Source organism: Eretmochelys imbricata, chromosome 10 (assembly GCF_965152235.1).
Source record: "Eretmochelys imbricata isolate rEreImb1 chromosome 10, rEreImb1.hap1, whole genome shotgun sequence".
In the NCBI taxonomy this organism is placed as follows: Eukaryota; Metazoa; Chordata; order Testudines; family Cheloniidae; genus Eretmochelys; species Eretmochelys imbricata.
Window position 1 is genome coordinate 46,680,763 of NC_135581.1, and position 19,974 is coordinate 46,700,736.

The 19,974-nt window shown below is 51.1% G+C and overlaps 2 protein-coding genes across 5 annotated transcripts; one reads left to right on the forward strand and one right to left on the reverse strand.

The window, feature by feature from the left end:
• Positions 1-7,089: 7,089 nt before the first annotated feature.
• On the reverse strand, positions 7,090-15,882 carry UBL7 (ubiquitin like 7). 4 transcript variants are annotated; one of them, XM_077828195.1, is made up of 11 exons: positions 15,761-15,882; positions 14,985-15,229; positions 14,339-14,458; positions 13,661-13,743; positions 13,413-13,497; positions 12,588-12,645; positions 10,728-10,861; positions 9,760-9,809; positions 8,485-8,652; positions 8,088-8,210; positions 7,090-7,701 (listed from the first exon to the last, which is right to left on the reverse strand). In XM_077828195.1, exons 2-11 carry the CDS (start codon positions 15,166-15,168, stop codon positions 7,564-7,566), a joined length of 1,143 nt encoding a protein of 380 aa, XP_077684321.1. In that variant the 5' UTR covers positions 15,169-15,229; positions 15,761-15,882; the 3' UTR covers positions 7,090-7,563. The 4 variants fall into 4 exon arrangements, with proteins under 4 accessions (XP_077684321.1, XP_077684317.1, XP_077684320.1 ...); XM_077828191.1 differs by having other exon boundaries at positions 13,631-13,743; XM_077828194.1 differs by lacking the exon at positions 15,761-15,882 and adding an exon at positions 15,548-15,750 and having other exon boundaries at positions 13,631-13,743.
• A 137-nt stretch (positions 15,883-16,019) lies between these two features.
• LOC144271157 (actin, cytoplasmic type 5-like) lies at positions 16,020-18,136 on the forward strand. Its single transcript, XM_077828305.1, has 2 exons — positions 16,020-16,134; positions 16,484-18,136. Exon 2 carries the CDS (start codon positions 16,495-16,497, stop codon positions 17,623-17,625), a length of 1,131 nt encoding a protein of 376 aa, XP_077684431.1. The 5' UTR covers positions 16,020-16,134; positions 16,484-16,494; the 3' UTR covers positions 17,626-18,136.
• The last annotated feature ends 1,838 nt before the right edge of the window (positions 18,137-19,974 follow it).

Genomic DNA, 19,974 nt, shown 5'->3' on the forward strand with positions numbered 1-19,974 from the left:
AGAGAAAGACCCCAAACCTTCCTGGGAACACCTGCCAACATCCATTCATCCCCAGGGCCAGCCTGATAATCCCCTGGAAGATCCTGCCGTCCACGAGCAGAGAACGACCCTGCGATGCCCAGATCAGGGTGGAGCTGGCAGCAGGGTAACACAGCTGGAAGGAGCCAGGGAACCCTAGAGGAGGGGGCCCAGATGGTGACCATGTGTCCTGATTCTGGGCAAGAGACCTGCTATTTGACTGTACGCTCCTCTCTCCGCCAGGCTGTTTGTTGAGGGGAGTGATTCCATCCATGCGCTGCATAGACCCCAAATGGAAAAATTCCCATCCCAGTGTTAGATCCAGTGTCCCCCACCCAGCCAGGTGGCTCCTACCTCTAATGCTGGCCTGCGTATCTGGGGCTGGAGTCTCCCCCTTCCAGGGTATCTACAGGAGATGGATGGGAGACCCTGGGATGATTTGACAACTCACAAGCCTGCCCTGCCCACAGCCTGAACCCACAAGGGCTGCTTCCCCCCACCACCTGGGTACCTCCTAGGGGGGGGATTACCCCACCCATACCCAGGTTGGGTTTCTGAGGGGTGCTCCCACCACAGCCCCTCCTGGTAGGTGCTACCCACCCCCATCCAAGGTCTCTCCTTGGGGATTGCCCCAACCCTCACCCATATTCTTATTAGATTTGGGGACAATGGCCACCCCAAAGAGGGAAGTCTCCCATCCCGAGACCCAAATGCATTTCTCCCCATTCCCCTCCCCTCCCCATCCCTGCTGGTTGGTGCTGACCTTCAGAAATGGTCCCTGCTGCAGATCTGGAGAGAAGGTCCTGGAGGGACTCCATCCCACTGCTGCTCCTGCTGCTGACCAGAGCGGCTGGCCCAAACAATGCACTTCCAGCCCATGGCAGCGGAGAGGATTCTGGGATGGGACAGCCAGGTGCCATCAAAGATTACAAGGGGACAAGAGACATCATGACCTGGGGCCCAGCTGGAGGGACCGGGAAGTCCCTGGGCCCTGTTGCATGTGACATTTATGGAGTATTTGATGCTAGAGACCAGCACTGATTAAAGCACTCATTTCCCCAGACAGAAGGGGATCCAGCCTCTGCCATGGCCTCCTGGAGCTGCTCAGGGCAGCTTTGTAGACCCTCAAGGCCAGTTCTGCTGGAGTGCTGTGACTGCAACAAGGCCTTGGATTTCCCAGCTGGAGAAGGGCCCCATGTCCAGCCCCTCACCAATAGGGTGTTGGGGGTGTGTGGGTGTAGGAAGAGGATCCTGCTGTTCCCCTTGGGAAGCAGCCAGGGCCTGATCCTGGTGCCCTGTTGTTCCCTCCCAGAATCACCAACCCCAAGTGTTCAAAACTGCCAAGTCAGGCCCAGAATGTCACAAGATTGACAAACTGCCCTCATGGCCTTGGTGACTGGTCTGTGCCCGGATTCCTTCCGCTGCAGGAGTAGCTCCCCACTGCCAGCCTTGCCTGTCCTGTGAGCAGCGCCACCTTGAGAGGGAGCCTTGCAGGGCCTCTGTTCTTAGCTAGCCTCCAGAGAACACAAGAAAGCGCCTTTGCAGGTACATATGCACCAGTGGGGACATTACTTAACCTCCACTTAAGCATCTCTCAGCAGCACTGCAGCCTGTCCAGCTCACATACAGCTCTGTACGACAGGGGTAGTCAATAGGCAGACCGTGGGCCAAATCCAGACCACCAGACACTTTTGAATAGACCCCAAAATCTTTATTTACTTATTATCCTTATCGTTGTTGTTTTATTATGTTCTCTGAAGTATGGACCTTGACCAAGAAATTTGGACTGTGACCAAAAAAAAAAAAAAAAAATTGACTACCCCTGCTGAAGGACCTGGCCAAGATCAAGAAACTGGGGCTGGGAACCACCATCACAGTCTATGTGGGATAGACAGAGGCTCAGCTAAATCCCTTTGCTTCCCCCAACTCCTGGCAGAACAACTGCATGGAGACCCCTCTGTGAGAGGCCACTGCTGCTGGCCCACATCTGCCTTTGCCAGCTGACCCATCCAATCCCACTGCAGGCAGAAGGGAGCATGAGTCCTGACTAGTGCTCAAGGCATGTCATGATAAAGTGATCCACATGTTTGCACTCAAGTCCTGATGCCAGTAGGGAAATGCAGAGCCAGCGGGGACTTCAAATGGCCCCAGTGCCTCAGCAGTGAAGCCAAACCCCTTCTATGGCAGGCTGCAGTAGAAGGGGAGGGACCAGGGATCTCTCAGGAGACAGTGGGAGGAAAACATCTCAGCCTCTTACTAATAGGGGACCTTCCTGTTTTACATCAGAAATCAGGTCTCGGGACTGAAATGTTGGATTTCAGATTCACTCCAATAAGCCACAAAAAGCAGAAGCAACATGGTTTCTGCATGCTGCCGGAAACATGACTTTTTCTTGTGATCGATCAGGAGAATACAGGAGTGGCCACACTGCATCAGATTGATTGTCCATCTAGCCCAGTATCTGGTCTTCTGATGGTGGCCAGTGCTAAGTGCTTCAGAGGGATTGAACAGACCACACAATTTTTCAAGTGATCCATCACATTATCCAGTCCCTGTTTCTAGCACTAAAAGGTTTAGGGACACCCAGAGCATGGGGTGTGATGGGGGGGGGAGGGGCGCTCTACTCAGCACCGGGATGGCATCTCCACTTCGCTACTTTGGGAAATGGCTCACAAGGTCGATGCCTCTTCCTGCAGTTGCATCCTGTCCCTTTGCCTCTCTCTCTGTTTGCAGCCTCTGTCTTACTCCAGGAGCTGCTGAGGGCCCTCTGTGAAGTAGCCCTCCAGCCAGGTCACTAAGAAGTTCCCCTTCTGGGGTAGGCTTTCAAAGTCTCTTCCGTCCACGTGGCATCAGGCAGTCCTCATGGCCCCGGCCCCTGGCACTCCAACAGGGCCCAGACAGTCTTCCTGTTCATGGCCCCCAAACAGTGCCACTCTGCAGTGGTTTGAGTTGGAACCCAGACCTGCCCTGTACTCTGGGTTCCACTCCAGGGCCCTCTAGTGAACAGTTAGGGTCTGCATCTCCATCACCTTACTGCTCTCATCCCAGCCCAAACACCTTCCTACCAGGCTTCTTCTCCCTTACCCCAGGAGGAGGACTGCAGACTTTTTTCCTGCTACTTGCCAGCCTCCTGGCTTTGCAGAAGCCCCACCTGTCCCATCACAGGTGATCCTTCATCTAATTAGCTTCCTCCAGCTTCACTCTCCCCCCATTTGCAGCCTAATTGGCTAATTGGGCCCACATGGCCTAAATCAGCTCTCTCGGGGCTAGTGAGGGGAGTATGCCCATCACATGAGGTTGCATCCCTGCCCATCTTGGCTAAGAGCCATTGATGGACCTATTCTCCAGGAACTGATCTAATTCCTTTTTGAGCCCAGCTGTACTTTTGGCCTTCACAATATCCCCTGGCAATGAGTTCTGCAGGTTGACTGTGCATTGTGTGAAGAAGTACTTCCTTCGTTTGTTTTAAAGCTGCCGCCTATTAATTTCATAAGGTGACCCCTGATTCTTGTGTTACGTGAAGGGGTAAATAATATTCCTTGTTCACTTTCTCCACACCACTCATGAGTCCATAGAGCTCTATCACATCCCCCCTTAGCTGTCTCCTTTCCGAGCTGAACAGTCCCTTTTTAATCTCCTCTCCTCTGGAAGCTGTTCCATCCCCCTCATCATTTTTGATGCCCTTCTCTGCACTTTTTCTAATTCCAATCTCTCTTTTTTTGAGATGGGGCAGCCAGGACTGCAGGTAGCATTCATGCTGTGGGCATCAAGGTGAGGCCGGTTGCTCCTGCACTGCCTCTGGCAGGTCCCAGCGTCATGCAGGAAGCGGATGAGGCCAGGGACAGTTGGAGTCATAAATTGATGGGGGCGGATGGTGGAAGGAAGCTACTGTGACAGCGAAGCAAGGATGTTCACATCTCCATTCTGCTCTGTTTGCAACATCACCCTCTCCAAATCCCCTTCTTGTCACTGAGTGATGTGTCCTTGGCGGGGGAGGCTAGCCATGCCGTGGGCTGTTCCTAACCAGCAAGATGAAATGGAGGGGGGTGGATAACAGCCAGACAACATCACAGGGAAGCTGCCCAAGAATAGGCACTCAGCCCTGCCCTTCCAAGAAAGACAAGGTCAGTGAGGGGCAGCCCTAGTATGCAGTGGTGATGGAAAGGATAGCCAGAGATAATGAGGGTGCCAGGGCAGCTTTGGAGACCAGAATGGAAACAGCTGCTACCAACTGATAACACACCCAAGGGCCACTTCCCTCTCCCTGCCCCCATCAGCATCACTCTGTGGGAGGGCAGTCAGAAACTTAACCAGTCAGATTCACTTTGATGTCAAAAATGGGAAGTCGCTTGTGAAACATGCTTACAGCGAGACACCCTGAGGTAACCCCATATCACAGAATTAACTGAAGAGCTGCGAGCACCAACTGAAATTGTATCTCAAATGAACACGTTTCAAAAATCCTATGAGCAAGCCAGCCCATGCTAGGGCAGGTAAGTCTATGAACATTTGACTAGCACGTAACTCAGCCCATTGGAGATCATGTGCCAAACCTCAACGTAGGAGGAAATGTAGGGAGCAGCACATGTAAAAATATACTGTTCAGCACCCTTTAACACAGAAGTATGTAACAGGAAGTAAAGCAGGTGACTGCATCATCCAGGAAGAGCAAGAAGTGATAGGATCCTGGAGATTAGTACACTGGAAAGACCTGACTTGGGCACATGCACCTTTAATAAGAGCAAAAAAAATTCAACCAAAACTAGCATGAACAGGGAGAGAGCTAGCTGGAAAGTAGCTATGGTCAATGACTGAGGAGGTTTGGTAGACAGCAAATTAGAGACACGCTTGGGATTTTTCAGCCACTGGGATTCTGTGCGGTTCACATGCAGCCACAACACTGTAGAGCAATGGTTCTCAGACTTTTGTACTGCTGACCCCTTTCACACAGCAAGCCTCTGAGTGCGATCCCCCTTATACATTAACAACACTTTTTTATATATTTAACACCATTATAGATGCTGGAGGCAAAGTGGGGTTTGGGGTGGAGGCTGACAGCTCGTGACCCCCGCTGTAATAACCTCACGACCCCCTGAGGGGTCCCGACCCCCTTTTGTAGAGAAAGGAAGGTGGCGCCAAGTCCCTCTTGGTGTCACTGGCGATACCGTATCTGGAACAATCATATGCAGTTCTCAGAACCAAGATGATGTCAACAAACCAGAGGGAGTTCAGAGAAAAGTAACACAAACCAGTGATGAGAAACTGACTTGGGAACACTGATCACTTGATGATTGCCTGTTCTGTTCATTTCCTCTGAAGCACCTGGCATTGGCCACTGTTGGAAGACAGGCTACTGGGCTAGATGGACCTTTGGTCTGACCCAGTATGGCCGTCCTTGTATTCTAACATTCTTTCAAAACAAAATTGAGATTACCTCCATGGTGACTAAGGGAGATAGCATTCTATCTACACCTATATGAGGGGTTAAAAGCCACAGAGAGGAATTAGATTAATAGATTTAAAGGCTAGAAAGGATGATTATGATCATCCACTCTGACTTCCTGTCTGACAGAGGCCAGAAGAATTTCACCCAGTTAGGGCAGTAACCAGACAGGATAAATCAAGTATTTGTACATCCCCATCCAATGGCCAATGCTGAGATCACCTAGGTTGCATTTCAAGGGAAGTGATGCGACCCCTACCCCCTGAGACATCTAATAAACTAGAATGGATTAAAAGCAGTGGGCAACAGATTGCCCTGTGCCTAGTAATCCAGGATTTGCCTTCATGTGATGAACAAAACCATGTTAATATTTGCAGAGCACTTTAAAAAAGTGAAGTATGCACGCATTAAGGTCTCAGCAGGGGCCTAGAAAGCAGGAGATTTGAGCTCTACCAGGGACTCCCCATGGGTACACATCAGTGAAGGCCATATGTTCAAGTGTCTACTTATTTTGGGGGCCCATCTTGAGATACCTAGGGCCCGATTTTCAGGGGTCCTAAGGCCAGAACCACGAAGTTATTTAGGCTGCTAACTTCCATTGAAATCAGTGGACATTAGGAGCCTAAAGACCCTTGGGGATCTGGGCCAAAGTATCCACAATGGCCATTGACTTCACTTACTAAGAAATTCAATGAATTGACTATGAAAGTCAGCTCCAAATTGTTCTCCAGTTGGGCAACCAAAACCAGGTGCCACTCCTGAAAACACTGGCCTGGGCTTTTTTCCCTCCTATGAGAACAGGGATATTTTCCTTCCTCCAGGAGCTCTGTCAAAGGCTTTGAGGTCCTCGGATTAACTCCGATGTGATGTGCCTTTACTGCCACCCTGTGGTGGCTGCGTGCTCCTGTGAATTTCTCAAATTCCAAACTGGTTCCCCACAGCTGATGGAGGCAGGTCTCAGCTGAAGAGGGAATCTCATGCTGTAGAGTACGGAGTCTCTCCTTAATACAGATGCCTGTACAACCCCACCTGCTAAGGAGGCCTAAAACTCGTCTTCACGCAAGACAAAGACCCACATTTCCAGAAATGACCTGTAATGCAAGGTGCTCAGCAGCTGCGCTTGCATGTCCCTTGCATGTTTTGGTGGGGTGGAATATGGCAGCCACTACAATGAGACTAGCACCAAGTTAAGAGGAGGAAGAGCGTATCCCCGGAAAGCAAAGAGAGAACTTTTGGTGGGCAGAATGGAATTATTCCTCCTGCATTTTAGCCAGTTCCTGTCCTTCCCTACTTTCACCTACTTCCTGGGGCTTATGTGAGGATCAATGAGTGGTTGCAAAGGGTGTTGCAGATGAGAAGTGGGATGTAAATGCTACATGTTATGAGGAATCCCTTCCCCCCTTTAATGCACACAAATGATCATCTGGGCACTGTCTCTTGACTGAAATGTTCCACTGACATTGCCCGGGGACATTGGTTCAGCATGGGCTCCGGGGGAAGAGCACCCCCAGCTGCATTATCGGCAGTACCTCCTCCAGCAGCTAAGGTTAGTCTTGGAGGCCTCACACCCAACAACCACTCAGGCTAGCTCTGAAATCTACCGGGTCACAACTCCAATGACAGACAAGTGGAGAGGTTCAGCTTTATTAGACTCAAACACTGACGAACTAAAACAGACTGAGGCGTTCTAGGGTGGCAGGAATTGAAGTGCAAGCAGGAGAGGGAGCTGGCAGATGCCTCGTGGTAGCAGCTGTGGCTTTGCAGCATCTCCTGGTTCAGGGGGCTGTTGCTCTTTCCCTGTGGCTATACAGAAATCCAGTGGTCTTGCCTATGGTGGTTATAGCCCAGAGGACTGCAGTAGAAAGACCCTCTCTGAGTGCTGACACAGAGTTCCCATCCCAGCATAGTGCATCATCTCCTCTGCCATCAACTGTGTCCCGACAAGATAGGGGAGAGACCCCTACACTGCCCGGAGCAAGAGAGATGCTCAGTTCTGTTCAAGTGTTACAGGGCTGAGGTGGGGATTGGAGACAGGAACTTCACAATTGTCCTAACCTAGCAGCATCTCTGAAACATGCTACTCTGCGCTCACTCAGAGGGGGTTAGGGTGCCCCGCCTGCAAATATCAACTCCAGGGCAGCCTGAATGTCCCCTCCGGTGGCCTGGAGGGCTCGGAGGCTCAGGTCATCGTCATGTATGCCCATGTCCCGCAGCTGCTGCAGCTGCGGCTGCCACTGGCTCTGTAGAGAGAGAACAGACAGCTAAGGGGATCTGTCAGTACCCAAGTAAATAATACCAAGCTATTCCCCACCCTCCTCCATGGTCTCCAATGCTGCAGCATTTCCCTACTGCATTTCTATGCCTCTGTCACCTTGGGATCTAAGCACCTCCTGCTGGGAGCAACCCCACGGTCCTGCCCCATACCCTCCACCTCCAGTGTTTCTGCATCATTCCCTACAGCACCTCCTGCTGGGAGCTCCAGCCAGCCACTGAACCACCTTTGGATACTGAGTGGCCTGCAACGCGGGGCTTCAAGTGAAAGACTCCTGTCCTGCAATAGCTGCTGGAGTCAGGGTAGAGAGAGGTGGGTCACAGAGCCCTGAAATGACCAGACTGAGTTACTGACCTGCATGGCAGGCTGCCCAGATGCCTGCAGGGCATGCTGCAAGGCCTGGCTGAAGAGATCGTTGGTGATGGGAGTTCCTGATTGGACACTGGAGGACATTGGAGAGGTGCCCGATGAGTGACCCTGGAAGACAGGAGACAGTGCTAGTGGGATCCACACACAGCTGTAATGTTAACTGGCCACCACAGTGACCTTCAGGGCAATGCCTCCTCCACAAGGGTCTCCCCAACCCCACATTCTCCCTCCTGGGGTCTGTACAGAGGAGACTCCTGCCATAATGGGCTAGCCCAGTTCCAGGTCCCAGGGCCGTTAGCTGGGACTGGCTCTCAGCAGTCAGTACCTCGCTGTAGTTTGTGACCTGAGAGAGGGGTTCCCTGATGCTGTGCTGTTACCCTACCTGGGTGCCAGGGGTAGGAGTGTGTGAGCTGCTCTCAGGCGTGCTGGCCAGGGCCAGCGCAGTTGCCAGTTCACTCTGTGTGATTGGCCGGGGTCCGGCAGCCCCAGTGTAGCCAAGCGATGCTGGGCGGGACCCAGAAGTGCTGCTGGAAGGCGTGGACCTTGTGCTCTGCCGGGATGGAAGAAAACCCATGACTTAACGTCTATGTCACAAAGAAACTCAAGGCGTGCTCAGGATTCCAGGAGGTCACCATCAGAACCACCTTTAGAACTAGCATTGCACAACTCAGCCTGCCAGCTCCCCTGTCTTTCAACGTTAACCTTCGCAGTCACCAGGCTAAGAACTCCAGTATTAATCACAGCTGTTATGGAGACACTGGAAGCCCTGTAGAGATGCAGCGAAGGAAGATCATGCTGCAGCGGTGTCAGTAATTTCAAACAAACAATGTGACAGAGACCCAGAGTTCAGAGGTGGCTGGGGCCACCAGCAGTCTGGGCCATCTAGTGATCATTGCTGGCAAATTGAAGGGAGACAAAGAGAAAACATAGGGTTGGGGGTCAGGGGAGTTGGCTTTGATCCGACACTTGCAGTTACTGGATGTATTATACGGAGGGAATGATTGACTAGCCAATATCAGGTTCCTCAGTGGTTCTGTCAACGGGCCATGGGTTGGGACATCGCCTTAGCCTAATGATCCCTGTCAGGCAGGGTGTCCCTCCCCACCCATTGCTGAATATTCAAACAATCATACCCACCAAGACCTTGTCCCTCTGCAAAGAAACCTGCAGCGCTGCCCTGAAGCAGAAGTACTTGCATCACCCACTCTTCACATCCAGGCAAGGTGCTGCACCGCTCCTATGCTGTTTGGTGCTGGCATTCAGAGAAGCACCATTCCCTGAGCTGGCCCGACTGATTTCTTACTATGTGAGCCTAATTAAGTACTTTTGTGGCTCTTCTCGCTGTAATATCTGAGCGCCTCACAATCATTAATACCTTGAGCTTCGCAATAGTCTGGGGGAGTTAGACAGAATTTTTATCCCTAGATAATACAAATGTGGAAACTGAGGCACTGGGAGAAGAAGCGACTTGCTCAAAGTCACACAGGAGGCTCTGGCAGAGCCAAGGACTGAACCTCAGTCTCTCAAACCCTAATCCAGTGCTTTGACTGCAAGACCACCCTGCCCAGGGTGCAGCTCCAGGTTCTCTGATTTTACTGTGCCTCTAAATGCAACCATCCCCCAAACCCAGACCCCTCACCTGCCCCACTAACATTACCTGATGAAAATCATCTTCATCATCAGAGAGACCTTCAAACAAAAAGCCACCTGGCCAGAGAAGAGAACACATTCAAATGGAAAAAAGCTCCCAAACCACAGACAACGCAAAATCTCAGCTCCCATTTACCCTCCCAGCAGAGACTGTTAGATCGCCCATGCCTTCAGAGAGGTCAAATCAGCTGATAGACAACACTCAGCCTCCAAGGGAAAGACACTTCACGGACTGCGTTTTATAAGGATTGCCCACTCACCATTAAAATGCAGTCATCTCTGGGGTGGAATGCAGCAGACATTAATGTGCCTACAGCACTAGATGGGGGAGTGAAAAATAACTTCTACTAGTGAAAGTACGGAGGGAATTTAGGGAAGCAGCATAGTTACCCAAATTAGAATACAGCCAGGACAACGGCGCAAACACCTCTTCTCATGCAAACAAACTATGGGATCTTTAAAATTCAGAAGTGTTTTATGGCTTCTTGGAAAAGGCACAGCCTTCAGCAGCACAGGGCCAGGACCACTACATGGGACCCTGGTTTACTTCTGATCCAGAGGAAAGAGTGCTACCTATGAATCACCAGCATCCTAGGTTTTCCTTGGAGGTTTCCCACCCAAGTGGTGAAGAGGCTCCATCCCACTTAGGATCTGACAAGACCTACAGCAGCTGAAGGGTCATGGTTGCAGGCCTAACACACCCAGCAACTCATTTATTGCACTCTAATTGGAAGATTCCATGAGTTTTACTTAGTGCTGCATATGTCAGAGGAGAAGGAAAATCCCTCTCTCTCTCTCTGCCCTAAAGATTACCCCCAGAACAGATGCACGTTACCAACTCAACAAACCAGGCCTCCTGCTCCACCTGCCCCTGGAAGGCTCAGGGTCAGTTACGGCCTGGATTAGTCTGTAGATCCCGCAGTTCATCTACCCCATGTGAACACACAGCTGGATGCTTCACACAGGCAAACTGACCTGGCATGTCCCTGTAGGAGCTGGAGGGCATGCTGCGCGAGGAGGTCTCCGGAGTTGGGAGAGGCGTGCTGCCCGCCACCGAGTGCAGAACCAGGATGATGGCGTTCACCAGAGCAGGGTGAGCTGGGATGAGCCTGGGCAGAGACAAAACAAGAAACCTGGAGGTGGCACCAGAGGAAGGGAAGGGAGGCCACCACAGCACCCGGAGCAGCAATTTCAGGCTTCCCAGTGGGCTATGCTTCACCACCATCTCCGATCCTAGCTCTGGCAGCCAGATGATGTAACCTCTCCAGTCCACCTGGTCTAGTAATAATCCTGCCACCAGCCCAGGAGTCATGCTCCAACTTCTTTTTTTAAGTGGATTTGATGCTAGTGAAAGATGGCACGTTTGACATCCCCAAAGGTTGGAATCCTCTCTTTATCCACTGAACAGGTACAGCATAGGTCACAGCAGTTCCAGCTCCCCTGGCTGATGTATCTCATGACACAGAAGGACGATCTCTAGGTGAAGGAAGTGCCCTCCCCTTGGCCCACTCAATCCTACACACTCTGCTGAGTTGGCCAACAAGAGGGGCCAGTTCGATCCCATTTTGGCAATGGGTTTCTGATTAGGGTTGCCGACCTTCCCGGACTGGCCAGGAGTCTAATGGAATCGGCATCAATCTCCTACTGACTATTGAAAGCAATCTGGGAGATTTTAATAGGCTGCTAAAAGTCCGCATCGGCATTGCAGCAGGGCTAAGGCAGGCTTCCTACTTGCCCTGGCTTCATGTGGCTCCTGGAAGCGGCCGGCATGTCTGGCTTCTAGGCACTGCGGTGGCCAGAGGGTCTCTGCACGCTTCCACCGCCCTAAGCTCCAACTCTGCTGGGAACCACAGCCAATGGGAACTACAGGGGTGGTGCCTGGAGGCAGGGGCAGTGCAGGGAGCTACCTGGCTACCCCTGAGTCTAGCAACAGAATGGACATGCCAGTCGCTTCCAGGAGGCACCCAAGGTAAGCGCCGTCCAGCCAGAACCAGCACCACTCACCCCCTCCCACACCCCAACCCCCTCCCGCACCCAAACTCCCTCCCAGAGCCCACACCCCCTCCTGCACCCCAACCCTCTGCCCAAGCCCATAGCTCCCTCCTGCACTCCTCAGCCCCAGCCCAGGGCCCTCTCCTGCACCCCAAACCTCTCATCTCTAGCCCCACCTCAGACCCTGCACCTCCAGCTGGAGCCCTCACCCCCTCCCGCACCCCAACTCCCTGCCCCAGCCCTGAGAAAGTGAGTGAGGGTGTGGGAGAGCGAGTGATGGAGTGAGCAGGGGCAGGGCCTTAGAGAAGGGAAGGGGAAGGGGCGTGGTCTCAGGGAACAGGCCAGGGAAGGGTGTTCAGTTTTGTGCGATTAGAAAGTTGGCTACTCTATTTCTGATGCAGGCTGCCCACTGGGACCAAAAACGAGATTCCCCACCTCAACTTGCACAGGGCACTGAGCAACAATCACATGGTTGCAACTGTCAGCCACAACCAACAAAGACTGGATTTGAACTCAGGAAGCAGAGATGAAAGTTCCTGCATTGAAGTACAAATCTCTTGAGCCATCCCTCCCGGTAAAGTGCAGCAGGGGAAGCTCACTAACAGACACCCCACCTCAGTCTTTTCTCAGACTACTATTACTAAGAGAGAGGGGTTGGAAGCAGGAAGAAGGGACGGGAAAGCCTTCGACCCAGCCTACGCCAATGGAATGGCATGTCCACGCCGGTAGTTGAGAACTGGAGTAACCCTCTCCTCCCACCTAAAGAAAAACAGACTGCAATTGTACAAACAGGCATTGCGTGGTGTGGTGGCTTGGACCCAGCACTGGCCCTTCGAAACTTACGTGTCCAGCATGTTTGGGTCAGCAAAGACAGAGAAAAGATCTTTGTCTTGTAAGACACCTGAAAGAGACCAGGAAACGTACTGAATCAGGGACAGGAAACAAAAGGCACATCTGTCAAATGTGACCCAAAACACAAGCAAAAGTCACTAGTTCCTGGAACAGCTTTACTCCTTGGGCAGTGGAGCAATGTGTATTCCAGACGATATCTCTCCACTGTTATTCTCTTGTAAGGTTTCCACCTCTTTCCTACAAGGCTCTGCATCATGACCATCAGCTCCCAAGCACAAGGACCATGTGTTGAGTCAACAATGGTTGCTGCTGAGCATCATACAATATTTCTGCTCTTCAGAGCTATCTGCTCTTCTGGGCTCAGGGCCATGAGAAGCAATAACTCAGAGTCCTACTAGAATCTGCACATGGCCATGCAGAGATGCTGCTAGCTCACTAGGCCAGGTGGGCCTGGATTAGAGTTAATTAATCCTTTGTGGCACTTGGAAAGGGCAAGTGCAAAGCAGATGCATTCATTACACACCTCCCTCCCTCCACTTCCTTATGGCCCAGTCCTGCTCCAGCTGAAGTGAGTGTCCTTCGATCAGCCCCTGCCCTGTCAAGTGTAGCTACCAACAACAGATAGCACTAGTAAAATCTGACTCCCGGACAGATTCAGACCTCTCCATCTCAAAGGTGGAAAGTCTCTGCAGAAACTGCCTTTTCCTGTTCTTCCTGGAGCCTGACGCTCCCTCTCCCATGTGAGGAATTAATAGGTTCCATAGACCACCTCTATTTACTATGTCCTTTACACTGTCTGGCCACATCTGAACTCACCCAGAGCAACAGGGTCACTGCTGAGGCCAGGGGTAGCTACGATGATCTGATCCAGTGATTCCTTGTTCCCCAGCATCTTGAAGACCTACCAAAGAAATCAAAACAGATCAGCAATGCCACATAACGAGGCCAGTCTAAAACTGGGGTAGCCCAATTAAACTGTTATTGGGGCTCTCCATCCCTCTCCTTTGTTCAGTCACACATGGTGGATGACTCACATTTAGGGGTGAAGAATAAGCCACACTCACTGCGTCTCTGTATGCAGGACTGCTATGAAGGGCGGTGTGCAGGACCCGGAACTCTCGCACTGCAGCCACTTTATCCACAGGTTCTAGGGGAGACGTTCAGAAAGGGATGGGAAGAAAAATCAAGAGCTTTTATTGGTCAGTTTCATTCTGCCTGTCCTTTATGTCATCCGTTTCCTCATTGCCAAGAAAGCCAAACCCAGTCTGACAGAGCAGTGTGTGTGCGGGGGAAGAATCTAAAGACCTTTGCGCTAGCATTCCCAAATCTGCAATCCCAGTGCCACTGCTTTAATTTACCTGGTCTGATGCTGACCACAGAACACTCCAAAAGCAAAATAAAGATGGATCAAAATGAGTGGGGATCTGATTTTGGTCCTCAACAGCACCAGTGTAATTGACTGGAACTTAGCTAAGGGGCTCTTTCTCCATGTATCATGGGGCTCCTTCCACAGTTCCCATGTCAGCGTGAAACAGACACAGAGAGCTCCCCTTCGACATTGGAGGTTTCACAGAAGACACCAGATCAATCTCAAGGAATTCACCTCCTTCCACTACACCTCTGTCCCTGAAAATTACAGGCAAGTAGGAGTATGTGTCCCCATCTCAACCCCAAGAGATCAGCACCACAAATACACACACTTAAGAGTTCCAGAGGGTTAACCCAGGCATCCTCTCTCTCACCTGGTTTCTGATCCGGCTCGGGCCATGACTTCCGCAGGACATGAACAGTTGAGCCTGACTGGATGCCATAAAAGTCAAGGGTTTGGTCATCCTTCAGCTTGCGGCCACAGTAAATCAGATCTGAGAGAGAGAAAGCACAGCTCTGTAACAGAGGGTATTCCTGTGGGAAGGTCTATTGCTTGGCCTTTATGGGATAAGTACATTTCCAGGCATGCTACCAGCCTGCCACATGATGTAGCTATTTAAGTGGCAACTCCTAAATATTCAGCGGCATAAACACTTGCACATTTAAATTCCAGGGGACCTTGAAGCGTAGGACACAAGCCTGGCTGTGCATCCTCTCACAGAACTACACGGTTTAAAAGAACTGCCCCAACCCCACAGAGTCCTAGTGGTGTCAGACACAAAGTATATCTCATAGCAGAAATAGGTGTCTACTAGCCTGCTTTGTTAGAAGGATTTGTTAAAAGCAAACCTGGAAAATAGGGATGGCTAAAGTCTCCATAATAACTAACATTATACACAGCAACACTGGAAGCAAAGAAGCTATATCCAATTGAAACTGCTGTATGTAATTACCCAATTGAAATTTGACCATGATCCCAGCTTGACTAGGCCCAACCCTGCAGTAAAAGCAGTAACTCACCAATAAGTTCTGGGTCTGGGACTGACTCCTGCAGCTTTCCAGTGATAAGCTGCTTCAGGTAGGAGATGCTGCACCCACCCAAAGGACACTCTCCAAGCTCAGTCTCTGGTAGCCGCAGGATGGATTTGGGGGCCAATGGCTGATCTGCCAGCTTCACCGCAATATGCCACTCTGACAAAGACATTGTAACTGTGTCATCCAGAGGAACTGAGCCTCAGAAACCCAGTTCTGAGCTCCAGGAGAGGCTGTGAAGGGAACAAAACAAACCAACATGAGACGCTCCCAGCAAGACTTTGATTCAGCTGGCCACATAACTGGAATGGATCTACACTAGGCTATACCCTGTCCCTAACTCTGGGTGGGGATATATACATTAAGTCCCTGCGCTAGTCACCAACACCGAAGGGTGGGCCTATGCCCTGGTCCCAATCCCTGATAGACCGGAGAGGAGCTCCTCTGCCAGGCCGTACCACAGAGCCCAGCTCGGCGAGTGGACAGGTTCTAGGCGAGGCCTTTCCTGGTCCCCAGCCCGGGTTAGGGGTGGGGTCTATGGTAAGCCTTGCCCGGGTATCCAGATCCGAGTGCCCCGGAGACCCCAACCACAGCGCCGGGAGACGGAGCCACACCAGGCCGAACCCTAGGGCCCAGCCCGGGGCGAGAGGGACCTAGGGAACGGATCGATGCTGATCCAACCCTGCCCCGAAGCGGGAGTCAAGGCCAGGCCAGGCCAGGCCAGCCCCCGCAGTGGCCACGGCGAAGGGCTCCACAACCCTCACCTGATGTTGTTTACAGTCACCGGAGCACCATCCCCGAAACAGGAAGTGCCGGCGAGCTCCATGCGCCGCATGCTGGGAATTGTAGTTGACGAGACAAGACCAGCCATTGCTTCGCTCCCCGAGCGCCTACAGCTCCCAGCGTGCGGCTCGGACTCCCTGCCGCAAAGTCTGCTGGGAACAAGACTGGTCCGGCCAGCGACGTTCTGATAGGTAGATGGGAAGGTGGGGAGGGGCGGGTTATCATCACAGTAGCCAATGGGCGTTCGGGGCCGGAGGCGGGTTTCCGATTCCGGTGGGGATAAAGCTGCGCGCGTGGTGCCTGCGGAAGGAGACACAGGCTACTGCGGTTTCCGGACGTGACTGAGCTGCTGGAGGTAACGGGTGGGTCGGTCTCTGTGTCCCGAGGGCGGGGCCGGCGGCCTTGGGATCCCGCTGGGAGGGGGCTGGCCGCTCCGGGCTGGGGTCACGCTCGACCGCCCTCGTCTCCAGTCGGAGCCGCTGAGTCCGCGGGCCTAGTGAGGGGGCGGGGCGAGGAGGCAGCGCCGGGCTGGGCCTGGCCTATGGGTCGGAGCTCTGTAGGCTGAGCCCTGCTGCACCCACATCCCGGTCCAGACAACAGCAGCGTCCCCCTGCCCTAGGGCGCAGGGGGGAGGAAGCCGATCGCGTCTCCTTGAAAGCTTCCATGCACCTAACGGAGTCTGTGCTCCTCACTGTCTCTCTCAGATTAAATCAAAATGGCCGATGAAGAAATCGCCGCCCTCGTTGTTGACAATGGCTCCGGGATGTGCAAAGCTGGCTTTGCTGGGGATGATGCTCCTCGAGCCGTGTTCCCTTCCATCGTGGGACGCCCCAGGCACCAGGGTGTCATGGTGGGCATGGGGCAGAAAGACAGCTACGTGGGCGATGAGGCTCAGAGCAAGAGAGGCATCCTCACCCTGAAGTATCCCATTGAGCATGGCATTGTCACCAACTGGGATGACATGGAGAAGATCTGGCACCACACTTTCTACAATGAGCTGCGGGTTGCCCCTGAGGAGCACCCTGTCCTGCTCACTGAAGCCCCCCTGAATCCCAAGGCCAACCGAGAGAAGATGACACAGATCATGTTTGAGACCTTCAACACTCCAGCTATGTATGTGGCTATCCAGGCAGTGCTGTCCCTGTATGCCTCTGGGCGTACCACCGGTATCGTCATGGACTCTGGGGATGGGGTCACCCACACAGTGCCAATCTATGAGGGGTACGCCCTGCCCCATGCCATCCTTCGTCTGGACTTGGCTGGCCGTGACCTGACGGACTACCTTATGAAGATCCTGACCGAGAGAGGCTACAGCTTCACCACCACGGCCGAAAGGGAAATTGTGCGTGACATCAAGGAGAAGCTCTGCTACGTCGCCCTGGACTTCGAGCAAGAGATGGCCACGGCCGCTTCATCTTCCTCCCTGGAGAAGAGCTATGAGCTCCCTGATGGCCAGGTGATCACTATTGGGAATGAAAGGTTCCGGTGCCCAGAGGCCATCTTACAGCCTTCCTTTCTGGGGATGGAGTCCTGTGGCATTCACGAGACCACTTTCAACTCCATCATGAAATGTGATGTAGATATCCGAAAGGACCTCTATGCTAACACGGTGCTCTCTGGCGGAAGCACCATGTATCCTGGCATCGCTGACAGAATGCAGAAGGAGATCACGGCCCTGGCACCCAGCACAATGAAAATCAAGATCATTGCCCCACCGGAGCGTAAATATTCCGTCTGGATTGGTGGCTCCATCCTGGCTTCTCTCTCCACCTTCCAGCAGATGTGGATCAGCAAGCAGGAATATGATGAGTCTGGCCCATCCATTGTCCATCGTAAATGCTTCTAAAGAGGGTCTCAGCAGGTGTGCTCAGCCTCTGCTGATGGGGTTACCCACAGTAATTGTCAGGGCAAATGTATTTACCAAATTGAGTAGTTACTTGTAAACTTTGCCCTTGAAAAGCCTTTCATGTTGGACCAATATTGTTTGATTTACTCACCACCTCTTATGTTTAACTTGACTCATCCTTTGATGTACTGTGTAGTAACTATACCCCGTGCATCTTAAGCTCTGTTACAGGTTGCACATGTGACGAAGGTTACAGTTAACCTACAGTATTAGTGGAGAGAGAGCTACCTGTTAAGCTTTAGTTTTCCTGTGGCTGACTAGTGACCCTTTACTTCCCCTGCCTTAGCTATAAATTCCCAGGGGCTGGAGACTAGACTAAGGGTGGTTGACTTTGATGTAATGGGATCTCAGAAGTAGATTTGTAACTAACCCTAAAGGTGATAACTGTAATGTCACTGACCGCTCCTTGTATAAGGCAAACTAATAAACTTCTGTGGTTTAAAATTTAAAATGTGTTGTACAATTACTTCAGGGTAGCTGGGTTGATCAATATGGAAAAGCTAATTATTCTTTGAAAAGTACTAATAGAAATGCATGTTCCATAGTAATTTGCATAATTAAATTGCAAGTCTATACTGCAGCCTACCAGATTAATCTCATCACCGTGCCCAGAAAATGCCATGGGGACTTCTAAAACCTGCCTAACATGTCTCACTTCTATTTTGGTGTACAGAGAAGAAATTTTGACCCGCATTTTCAGCTAGGTCCTGAAGAGCCCTCCACTCAGATAGCAAAGCATGGCTAGCTATTGCTGGGTACCACTAACTTTGTTCAGTGAGGGGAAAATTGCATGTAAAACATCTGTTAAAGATGGGCAAGAGAAATGGACTGGGGGAGGGGGTTGGGGGGGGGGAATAGATTGTATGATGTATGAAGGCCCGAGTGTTAAGTGTGCTTTCTGCTGTAGAAGAGGACAATTTCTGCCCCTGAGAATTGACTGGAGAAATAGTGGAAATTCACCTAATGAGTGAAGCTGGGGTGGGTTTTTAAACTGCTTAAACCCCTCTTTTAATACTGTAAGAATTTTTGTAACTTTCTGGAAATTTACTCTTTGGCTTAAAGATCCATCATTCTGCTGCTTTAACTAAGATACAAGAACCCACAATAACGTTCACTCCAGTATCCAACATGTCCTGCCTGGAAGACTGGACATATCATTTCTGATGTTTTAAAAATATCTTCTGGACTAGTTTTAGACCTTAAGAACTCAAGCATATGCTCAACTCTAGTAAAAACTGTCATACACCTCTAAGATCAGTCAGAGGAGACTAAACCAAACAGTATAATTATCTTAAACAGAACTGCCCTGTCTTGCCTTCAGTAATCAGTCTCCAAAAGAATAAACACTGACTCCACCCTAGAGTCTTGGAGGAGGAGCAGTTTTGTATTCAGCTGGACAGCCTTTTTGGAGAAGTGGCCCTTAAATCAGATTTTGGTAGGCTTCTGTTTCAGTTCACTTTGAAAACTAATGTGAAGCTAAACTGTCTTAAGGATGAATTGAAGATGAAGTGGTGGTATCCTTTAAATAGGATACCTTCTTGATCTGGTCCTAAGGGTTGGTGGTAAAACTTGCCTACCTCTCTCCCTTTCCAAGCAAAATCACTCCACAGGGGAAAAACTACCACATGTTCTAATTTCATAAAATAGTAATTTTATATGCTGTTTCTGTATGTGCCCTGGTTTGAATCACATTCCTTGAGGCTGCCAGCAGCTGTTTAGCTCCTTCCCATTTCATTGCCTACATGTATTCTGCATGGGAATGTCCAGCTAGCATAAGCAAAGGCCAACTAGCCTGGGTGTCACACAGTACCGAACACGGGAGAGTGCTGGACTGGTGGTTTCTGGTTTATCAAACTTTAGTATGAAGTCCAAGTTGTACAATACTCAGAAATATTTTTATGTCCCTATCACTTTCAGGTACTGATATGGCAAAGTTAGTTGCCACAGCAAAATATGTGCTTGCCTGTGATCTAGGGCAGATTATATTTACCCACCTCTATCCAGCCAAAATCCAGGTTGCAGCCAATGTCCACACAGCTGGTATCCCATATAATGAGGAACCCTGGGGGCTTATGACAAAATAGGTTTGGAATATTATGAGCTGACAAGTGTGGGCCTTAGTCAGTATGAGTGTGCTGTACAATGGTGCCCAGCTCCTACACAGAGGCAATAAAGGCACAAATTGTAGGAGGTGCAGGCTGTAAGGTCTTGAGAAGCAATACTGTTAATGCTATCTGAATTCTCAGGCACCTGGCACTATGTCCACTTTTTCTCACCTGTCCTTACTCC

Bases quoted from the DNA above. Each gene is read 5' to 3' on its own strand.
- LOC144271157 (XM_077828305.1), top strand. From the start codon at position 16,495: ATGGCCGATGAAGAAATCGCCGCCCTCGTTGTTGACAATGGCTCCGGG.
- UBL7 (XM_077828191.1), bottom strand. From the start codon at position 15,168: ATGTCTTTGTCAGAGTGGCATATTGCGGTGAAGCTGGCAGATCAGCCA. The intron at 13,498-13,630 runs GTGAGTCATCCA...TTTCTTTGGTAG, and splicing joins CTTATTCTTCACCCCTAAAT to GTCTTCAAGATGCTGGGGAA. The intron at 10,862-12,587 runs GTAAGTTTCGAA...GTCTCTGCCCAG, and splicing joins GACCCAAACATGCTGGACAC to GCTCATCCCAGCTCACCCTG.